Source organism: Herpailurus yagouaroundi, unplaced genomic scaffold (genome assembly GCF_014898765.1).
Source record: "Herpailurus yagouaroundi ecotype Mexico unplaced genomic scaffold, PumYag 188, whole genome shotgun sequence".
NCBI classification, from domain to species: Eukaryota; Metazoa; Chordata; class Mammalia; order Carnivora; family Felidae; genus Herpailurus; species Herpailurus yagouaroundi.
In genome coordinates, this window is record NW_024412419.1 from 32,241,325 (window position 1) to 32,252,226 (window position 10,902).

The 10,902-nt window shown below is 36.9% G+C and overlaps 1 protein-coding gene and 1 long non-coding RNA gene across 4 annotated transcripts in view; one reads left to right on the forward strand and one right to left on the reverse strand.

Annotated features, from left to right (window-relative positions):
• Nucleotides 1-10,902, reverse strand: part of SOS1 (SOS Ras/Rac guanine nucleotide exchange factor 1) — a 151,140-nt gene that overhangs the window by 17,385 nt on the left and 122,853 nt on the right. For all 3 annotated transcript variants that reach the window (XM_040496577.1, XM_040496575.1, XM_040496576.1), the window contains 2 exons: nt 7,365-7,527; nt 6,755-6,872 (listed from right to left, as the gene is read on the reverse strand). In XM_040496577.1, the coding sequence (XP_040352511.1) occupies nt 6,755-6,872; nt 7,365-7,527 (281 nt within the window). The remainder of the gene's footprint in view (nt 1-6,754; nt 6,873-7,364; nt 7,528-10,902) is intronic.
• Nucleotides 2,583-3,059, forward strand: LOC121044368 (uncharacterized). Its single transcript, XR_005797270.1, has 2 exons — nt 2,583-2,690; nt 2,944-3,059. It is a non-coding gene; the product is annotated as an uncharacterized LOC121044368 (long non-coding RNA).

A 10,902-nucleotide genomic window follows, 5' to 3' on the forward strand; every position in this document is an offset into this window, starting at 1 on the left:
AGGGCTTTGGTGTATGGGCTCAGGAAGGGTGCAGGCTGCAAGGACAGACGCGGGCAAGGCATCAGTGGTTCTGGTCCTCCGTCACTGCAGGTTGTGCACAGGATGAGGAGAGGAACGAACAAAGTAACAGACGCTTAGGTTCTAATCCTAGTCAAGTGGGTCCAAAGGCTTTTGTGGTAGAGGCCTACTTTCAACTACTTGAATATTTGCCCTCATTCTTGTAAAGATAAATGACTCAAAGTCAGTGAATAAGTCAGCAATAATGAAATATGATAGACATCCATGCCTGTTTGGTTCTAAAAAGTATCCAGTTTTTAAGTGTCTTAGTTGGCTATTTCCTAGCACCTAGGCTACTCTTGATTGTACATTCATGAGTCAAATTTACGATGTGTTCTAAAATGCTCAGGCTTTTTATTTTCCACATCTGCCTGTCACTTGGCTCTTTTACTTGCAGCCAGTTATATTCTCCACTACGCTAAGTTGCGTGATGCACTTAGCTCAATGTTCAGTCTGACAAACGTGCCCGTACAGTACACATATTTAAGGGCAGCTGGAATCAACTTTTCATTACTGGTCACACATTGAATGCCCAACTATGAAGAGTTTGTGGATAGCAGTACCTGGATTGGATCATGAAGAGGCTTTTTTAAAGAGCTTAATTTGTATTCAATAGTTAGGACATTATTAGCATCTTTGCATTCTAGAAGGATTACTCTGGCTGAACTATGAAGCTAAATGGGTTAGAAGGAGTTAAGATGGGAAGCAGGATGATCAGTTAGCAGGATGAACGTAGCCCTGTTGAGATGATGGGGGCTCTCTTAGGGTCCACAGGGATAGAGTGGAATGCACACGTATTTAAGGGGTAGACTCCACAACAACTGATTAACTGTTTTGGGCAGAGGGTGGGGGCTGAGAAAGAAGATTCTCAGCTTTGTGCCTGAGGGACTGAATGGGTGGTGGTGTAATGACTGCCACTGGGAAGATGGAGGGCACTAAGTTATGGGATGTTGTGTGTGTTGAAAGTATACTTGAATGAAGTTGTGAAAATGCTTATAAGTAGCATTTTAAAAGAGCTCAGGGTAAAATGTGGAAATTATCTTATGACATATATAATGGCTAATTAAAAGAAGAATAAGTGACCAAAGAGAGGGTGTCCAAATTTTGTTGATCATACACTTCCATCAGTAACAAATGTTTAAACATGGATCCTCTCTCTCTCTCTCCCTCCCCCCTTCTCTCTCTCTCTATATATGTATATATATGTGTATATATATATATATATATACATATATATGTGTGTGTATATATATGTGTGTGTATATATATATATAAATTTTTGAAAAAAAAATTTAGTATAAGTATATACAAAGACCTGAATATTATATACTGTTAAAGCTTAATTGTTTTCAATAGATCATTTTACATACCCTGCTCTGGTGACAGCTGTCTGGGGAGAGCAAAAGCAAAGCATTATGACATAAATAATGAAGAGGGATGAGGTTTCATGTTTTTGCTAATGCCTTTCCCAGCCTTTCCAGGAAAAAGTGGCTCCTCAGGGTTCTAGGTTCCCGTAGCACTTTGTTCATCTCCAACCTACACATTTCTACAATGCAGGATTACATTTACTGCGTATGGTACTGTAATTTATTCTTCTGCTTTTTCAAGAGAGCTTATTGAGGGAAGGCTCTGTTTTGTCTCTTGATTCATTACACCTAGCCCTGGGCCTGGAACACAGAGACATTCAGCAATGCTTCTGAATGAATAAAAAGAAGCACATTATTTCAGAATAGAAGAGAAAGCATTTGAAGAATAGATCAGGATGCAAGAGACATACAGTCAGTTCTAAAATGGCGGGAAATAAGAGTGGAGATGAAGCAGATTGACAAGAAACAGAAGGAGGATGCAAAACTAGAGCTGTGTGAAAGGAAAGAGCAAAGCCAATGCTACAGGCGTGGATGTTTGAGAAGAGAGGTGAGGCTTGGTTGAAGGAAGAATCTACATCCTTTTACCTTAGAGGAAATGTTAGTTTGCCTGTGTATGTCCACTTTACCTACGAGTAGAACATTTTATTATATGGAGAAAAATTGGGATGTGGACCCATAGTCTGGGGTAGCCTTGGAAGAAGTTGCCTGACTTTTATCCTGTAAATGGTGTGGTACCAGCAAAAGACCCGAATGAGAATTCTGGTAAGATGACAGAGGAAGTAAAAGAATCAGATACTACCACTGGTCCTCCCATAGAGAGGGGGAAAAAAATCCAAAAAACCAGTGTCCAGCATTAAGGATAAGAATCTGGAAGGAGTTTCTTCAAACCACCATACAGAAGAGATAGAATTAAGAAGGAGCAATAAAATAACATCTGGCTCTATTCTCGGGTCAGAACCATTATAGGCTGTGCGGCTAATCCCGTGAACTGAAAACCTGGGAACAGCAAAAACCTTCCTAGAGCAGAACAGACCAGGGACAGCTGAGAGGCCCTCCCTTAGAAGAGAAGAGGCTCAACAGGCAGGAAAACAGGCAGAAAAGGGTAAAGAGCTGGCAGGTGCGCTGTCTGTTCCTATCAAACTGCCTGCATGTTTGTGTCCAGTACCAGATCACATGGCCAAGCTTAAAACACAGAATCATACTCTGTGATTTCAGACCTGAAACTTCTTTTCTTCTTGTAACAACATGTTATGAAGATCAGTTATGGTACGTCATACATTTGGGAGGAAGAGTACTTTAAAGGGTTCAGTCTGTGGGAACAAATGCTCACCGATCAGGGTGATGGGGTCGCAGGGGCCAGTGAGTCGGGCGAACGGGCCCTGAAATTTCTTTTTACCTCTTTGTACCAGAAGCAGTAGGATATCACAAGTAGTGTGACTGTAAGTTCAGTGAACACACTGAAGGACTATGTATTTTTCACTTTTTCTAAGCACCTGACATAGTCCCTGATACTTCACAGGTACTCAAGAAATACTTGTTGACTGACTGAATGAAATGAACATCAGGCCTACCCAGGTCCCTTGTATGAACTGGCACCATACTCACCATGCTTAAAATACATAGACTTTAAATGCATCTGGCTCCTGATTCTCTTTTTGTAAATTATTTTTGAATTGTTTCTTTACTCCTTATCAAAATTGTCTTTACACTCTCTCCTCTATGAGCTGTGGAAGGTCTGTGCATCTTCTGTAGTGCCCAGATAGGTATATCATTTCTAACTTATAAGATCTTATGTAGGATACATTCCACTTTTAAAATTAAATCTGACTGAATCTGTACTTTTATAATTAAAAAGAAAATATTTTACCATAAAGAGAAAATAAAATAGTTTTATCAAGAATGTAGGGGGCAAAAAGTTCTCAGGAAGACAATAAATTAGTAATGATAAAAGGTAATACATGATATAAAAAACAAAACCAGATGGGGCACCGGGTGGCTCGGTCGGTCAAGTGTCCAACTTTGGCTCAGGTCATGATCTCGTGGTTCGTGAGTTCAAACCCCATGTTGGGCTCTGTGCTGACAGCTCAGAGCCTGGAGCCTGCTTCAGATTCTGTGTCTCCCTCTCTCTCTGCTCCCCACCACTCACGCTCTGTCTCTCTCAAAAATAAACAAACATTAAAAAATTAAAAAAAAAAACAACAAAATCAGAGAGTAATTAAGTTTAAGATTTTATCTTTTTGAAGTAAGCAAAGTAAAACAAGTAAAAACAAACGGGAAAAACATATTGCAAATAGGAACAATTTTAAAAAATAATGCTTTTGAGGCTATAACTGAATACTAGTATTTTAAAAATAATTAAATTAGACAATTGTGTATCAGAAAATAGAAATAGAAAAAAAAACTAAGGAACAAATGGAAACGTTACTAAAGAATTACATCCTACAAAAGATTCCAGGCCCAGATGGGTTTTTCTATTGGAATATTTCAAAGTTTAAAGGCTAGATCATTTCATGATATTCCAGAATAGAGTAAGATGGAAAGCTACTTAACTCACGTTACAAGGCAAATACAACTATAATAACAAAAGCTGATAAATATAGCACAAAAAGAAAAAAAATCACAGATCTCGTTTATGTAGATGGATACAAAAACCCTAAATAAAATGATAATGAATAGAATTCATTTGTGCATTTAAAAGATCAAACTACCATGAATAAATAAGTTTTAATATCAGCAAATAGGAGAGTTTGGTATTAGTAAATCTGTAATTTTAATTTGCTAAACAAAAAAAAACCATCTTTCTCTCACTAAGATGGCAACTATAAAAGTAAATGTATACTGCTAACAAAAACACAGAAGATACAGAAGATAACTATGAAAAGAAACTTTAACATAACAAAAAGCATCTAATCGAGCAAAGAGCAGAATCACCCTTATTCCCGCTGCAACGGAGATGAAAACAGAGATACTTATTTTTGTCATTATTGTTTAATCTTTGTGTGGGAAGGAATGACCAATGCTGTAACGCATAGCACAGAAATAAGACGAAAGGAAGAGACATAATCAAATATTTAGCAAATCCAAGGAAATCAAAACTTCTTAGAATCAGTCAGCTAAGCGTCCGACTTCAACTCAGGTCACGATCTCCCGGTTTGTGAGTTTGAGCCCCACATTGGGCTCTGTGCTGACAGCTCAGAGCCTGGAGCCTGCTCCAGATTCTGTCTCCCCCTCTCTCTCAGCCCCTTCCCTGCTCGCACTGTCTCTCCCTCTCTCAAAGATAAGTAAACATTAAAAAAAATTCTTAGAATTAAGCGTAATTGACTATTAAAAAATGAAGATCATTCACAACCAAAAGTATCTATCATCAGTGTTCTTTCCTAATTAATTGATAGGCTGTTCCAACTGTATTTTGGGGAATTACACCCTCTCCCATTATAAAGTGCATTTGGAAAAATAAAGAGACAAAACTAGTAAAGAAAATACTGAAGCAGCATTGACAAACCAACTTTATCATATATGAAAACACTATAAAGCAAGCTTTCTCCGCCTTGGCATTATTGACCTTTTGGACTGGATAATTCTTTTGTCGTCAGGGGGCTGTCCAGTGCACTGTAGGATGTTAGCAACATTCCTGCCCTCTATCCCATAGAAGCCTCTAGCACCTCCCAATTAGAATAATAATGAATGTCTCTGGACATTGCTAAGGGTTGGGGGGGGGGGGCGCAAAAATTACCCCTGGTTGAGAATCACAGATTGTAAAGTGCCAGTCATTAAAACTGGGGAACTAATAGAATAAGTTAATGGGAAAAAATATTTATTAAAGGAGGTACCATATATAAATGGGGTAAAGAAAATTATTCAGTATACTCAGGTCAACAAGTAAACAATTTAGTGGAGAAATAAATTTGAAGATTTCATATGATATCTAAAAGAGACTTTGATTAAATAGACTTAAATATGATTTTTAGAAGTCACATTATTAAGCTAGAAGAAAATATGATTGAAATATTAAATTGTTAGACTGGAAGAGCTTTCTAAGGCCAGAAACAAGAGCAATCATAATGGGGAAGATGGGCAGATTACAGAATTTTAAAATATGGTATATCAAAGAATAAAAATAAAAAAGCAGATTGGTAAAATATCTAGCTCAAGAAATTCCCAGCTAGATATAAAGTATCTAGATAGATTGGTTATCTAGCTCAAGGAAATATTTTCAAATATAGATAAAAGGTATAAATATGATGATATTGATCACAACATTTAGGAAAACAAAAAAGCTGGAAATTATGTATCTAATCATAGAGTAATAGCTAAATAAACTTTCATACCAACTTTAGAGACTATTATGTAGCCATTTTAAATGATATTATGAAGACTGATAAAACACAACAATAAGTTTAAGATATGGTAAGTGAAAGTAAATAATGTGTACATGTCATATACTTATGACTATATACAATGTGCATGGCAAAAAGATGAGAAATAAATACAAAAGTGGTTGGTTATAAAGCTCAAACAAAAACAGGCTTTTGTGATAACTGCATGATGTTAATTGAAAGAATATCAGGACAGTATAACTTAAAGCTATATGGAAAATATATAGCTATAGATGAGAAAATGGCTAGAAGGAAATATACCACTTACTAAAAAACCTAAACCATAATATGTGTAATAGGCATGATATTTGTAAGCATTCAGAGGAAGAGTCATCAGAGCATATATACAAACAGAAAAAAAAAAAACAGTTGTGAAAGAGATATTGAAGATATGAAATATAGGAAATAAATGATGAAATAAGATAGAAGAACCTGTATGAAGGGTAAAGATTTGGATGGTACATGTTTCAGCTTTAAAAGGAAGGAAAGGGTACTTCCTTCCTCTGGTGAGAAGGGAAAGAAAAAATGGCAGGTAAAATTTTGATGTATAGAAGGTGTGGGTTCAAGAATGCATGCAGTATGATTTTTAGCTATGTGAAACTGTTTACAAGAAACGTGATTATAAATATAAATGACCAAGGCCAAACCTCTTCTGTAGAATGTATGGTTTATCAAAATTCAACAAAAAAAGATTTCTATGAATATAAAGCACAAAGAAGCATTAAATGATATCAAACAGCTGCCCCAGATGGAAATAAAAAATGGAATGTATATGTTGGGTGTGATCTTAAAAAGTCCTAATAAAGAGAGTAAAATTCTAAGGTGACTCAGGTGCTAGGTATTTATTAAATAAGTATTTTCTGCTGCTATATTACACATATGTATATTCAGTCATTTAATGAAATAAGTATCTTGTTTTATCCAGAAACACAAAAAAATTCAAGAAATGCTTACCAAAGAAAGGCACACACGGTGGATTAATAGACCTGAGTTTTGCCAAATATTTCTTATAGTGATCTTCGCTTAATTCATGAGCTTCTTCTAAAATTTTCTTTTGGCGACTTGGTATTTGCTACAGTAAAAAAAAAAAAAAAATTTAGGGAGTGTGAGTTTATAAAAGGAAGCATAGATTTTGCCCCAAAATGCCAGGCTAAGAATAAAGCCCAAACACAACGGTATCAGTTTGATTCTAAGAATAACCACATCAAGACACTATCTTCATGGACCCCAGAACAAATTGCAAGAGTGTGGTGTGTGAGTGAAATCTAGTTTATCTTGCCATTCCTTATACAATTACGAGAGTATCTGATTTTATGTTATACAAAAATTAAGTGCTGAAAGGTTTTTCTTCTTGTCACCTAGGCTAGGGCCCGTGAAAGCATTTTAACGAGAATTCCTAATTTTAAAAGTGCAACCAGTTCAATACAAATACAAATATAGTGGAATTGAGACAATTCCAGCTTTTAAACTGTCACTGAAAACACAGATGAGGCGCTTAACAATTAAAGACCATGATTCTTAAAAATCCTGATTCTTCATTTACAAAATGACTAGACGAACCTACCTCAAATGTGTGGTCTAGTCTGTAAACAGGAGATGAGTTCATAGCACTGACAACCTCAAGGACACCATTGAAATTGTTCAGCTCTTGAAAGACTTGTAGAATCTCAATTATTCGACTCACCACAGCTACTCTTTCTTCTAAGTTTTCAGTTTCTACAATACATCTGGGAATCAAAGACAAAAAAATGAATAATCTATAGTTTCCCCAACAAAGATATGCTTTAAGGAATTTAGTAAATAAAATAATGTGTGTGTGGGGGGGGTGCGGTTATCAAGTAACCCCAGAGGATCTATATTCAGAACGACAGGTAAAGAGCAGGAGACTGGATCGCGAAGCGGTGCTCCAGTCAGGCAAGGTGCTCTTCACTGGTTTTCACACGGACACAGCCACCAGTCAATCATTTTCCTGCTGTATTAGAATTAACTGGTGAGACTAACATCTTGTTGACCGTCTGCTGGTCTTCGGGATGTGGGTGTGTCCTAAGGGAATTTATTCTGGAACTCAAGAATTCTGTGTCTCCTATTCTTCACCTAATTTCAAGATTTTGGTGATCATGTTTTCTTTCTTTGAAATAATTAGCTACATTTCTAGGAATGGCTCTTCAGAAAAACATTGTGATGTTAAAAAGTCAATGAAAGTATTTTACCATAATTAAGAATAAAATTTTTTTAATTACTAAGAAAGAGAAAAAAAATCAAAGGCACTTTACATCTAAATACCAAGAATCTTTGGAAGGTATACAGCTAACATACCAATAAATAGCTAAAAGAAAGCATACTCGGTTCAAAAAGACAAAATTCCTCAGTGAGCATTTACTGTCTAATATTAGAGAGAATCTTAAATTTACTAATCACCAGTAAAGAAAAAGGCATTTTAAACTTGTTTTTTAATAATGTAGTATAAAATAATGTATAATCTAAGAAAAACAATACACAAAAGAGAAAATAAATATAAATCAATATTAAACATTTTTAAAATTGTAAAGGTGAAAATTACGTTATTCTCTGATGAGGATAACCTGACACTAAGAAAAAAACTGTTGCAAAACTATCAAAATAAACATAAAATCAAATTTGCTATCAAATTAAACATAACATGTTTACATGTTTAAAGCATTAGCTAGATCTCTACAAATACATCATATACTGGCTAACTAGTTAGCTGGACATTTAAAAGGGTGTAATACAAGTATAATATATTTACATCTTGTATTTGACTACTTCAGTTGACATTACCTAGGTATACAAATTGTCATCACGTGTGGAGTTTCTGTAACAACCAGGTAAGTCTGGGGTGATTTATCCATAGGTGACTCCAATTCTAATATACGTCCATGGCTAAGAGCCACCGTAGCAAACGGACAAGAATCTCTCACACTGAAAAGGCAGAAGTTGGAACCCCTGTGTACTGCTGGTGGGGGGAATGCAAATGATACAGCCACTATGGAAAACTGTATGGAGGTTCCTCAAAGATTAAAAGTAGAGCTATTGTATGATTGATCCACCAATCCCACTTTTGGTTATTTATTCAAAAGCAGGGTCTCAAGGAGATATTAGCACTCCATGTTCGTTGCAGTGTTTTTTCACAATAGCCAAGATGTGGAAACAAACCAAATGCCCATCTATGGATGAATGGATAAAGAAAATGTGGTACATACACACAATGGAGTATTACTCAGCTTTAAAAAAGAAGAAAAGCCTGCAATATGTGACAACACTGATGAACACTGAAGACATTATTCTAAGTGAAATAAGCCAGTCACAGAAGGATGAATACTGCATGATTCTACACCTATGAGGTATCTAAAATAGTCACAATTATAGAAGCATAGAATGGTGATCGCCAGGAGTCAGGGAGAGGGGAAAATAGGGAGTTACCAAGTAGCATGTATAAAAGTTCAGTTATGCAAGATGAATAAATTCATGTTTATTCATGTATAGATCTGCTATACAACATTATGCCTATAAATTAATAATTTATATAACTAAAATTCTGTATTGCACAGTGGAAAAAATCTGTTAAAAGGGTACCTCTCATGTTAAATGTTCTTACAGTAATTTAAAGAAAAAGGAAAAAGTGCAGGAAATGGCCTTTTCAGTCATCTATTAAAAAACAGGACAGAAATAAAAATGGTCTATTTTATCAGTTATGTTTCTCCTTTACAGACACAAATTTTAATTATTATGATAGAAAAGGTCTTCTGCATATTTAAGTGAAATTATTTAATTTGATAATGAAGAAATCAGGAAGCAACATTTAGAGGGCAAATGGTAAAGTTTTACTGTTTACAGGCTAAGAAATAATAACATAAGTGACTTGGAATGCTTATTTCTCTTTAGGAATTGCTTTTAAGTCTTTATCCACATTGTAGCATAGGTTTTAGTCATTCCCTATGTCACTGGCCTCCTGTTCTGATAATTCCAATAGGAACCCCATATCACCCTTACAAAATATTAGTCAACTAGTCATAGTGTTTTTACTCAAAAAAATATGGCTGACATATATAATGCCAATCTGTGGCCCCAACTATAAAATTGCATTGAGATTCTAGATTGCTGACATGACCGTATAAGCAGGTCTGCTTACCCACTCCTCAGTGAAACTAGTGAAGAGTATATATATGAAGAAAAACATAATCATGATTAATATCATCTTCCCCAACATTTAAAGTCTCTGGAAATGGCTCTAAGAGCAAATGGCAAATAAAGTAACATCTATTTGGGAAAACTAGAGAAATTCAGTAAGAGAGGCAAGAGTTTACGGCTTTTGAACAAAGCCCGCTCCCTCCTTCCTCCCAGAGGACCCCAGGCAGTGGAGGAAAGAGTCTACTCCAGACAGCTGCAGCTGAGAATGCAGGCCTCCCTGTCCACCTAGCTCCCAGCTGGAGGGCTTTCTTCTCTGGAGGAACAGGATTTCAGCATTTCCAGTCCCCAGCTGGCGGTGGCTGAGGCTAAATCTCTGGTGAGTGTAGCTGGGAAGTGGGGACTCCCTTCTGCCTAACTCCTGCATGGAACACAGGCTCTCACCTGAATGTGGCACACTGAGAATGCTGGGAAGACAGCCTCTCCCTGGTTCCCGAGGCAGTGGTTCCATGCCAGGAGAGGTGAGTAAAGACGACCTCACACACCACCTCCAACCAGGCACTCAGCTCCTAGAGCAGGAATGTTTCAGGGAAATTTGCCACCAACACAAGAGTGCAGGCTCAAACAGCTCCTACTCTCGTCATTTGCAACAAACCGTTGGAGAAGTTTAAACCTAAAGGTGCTTTCAAGAACAGTGAAGGGGGTGCCTGGGTGGCTCAGTCCATTGAGCGTCTGACTTTGGCTCAGGTCGTGATCTCAATGGTTGATGAGTTTGAGCCACAGGGGGCTTACTTCTCTCAGCACGGAGCCTGCTCCAGATCCTTTGAGTGTCTCTCTCTCTCTCTCTTTCTCTCTGCCCCTACCCCACTTGTGCGCGCGCATACGCGCGCTCTCTCTCTCTCTCTCAAAACACACACACACACACACACACACACACACACACACACACACACACA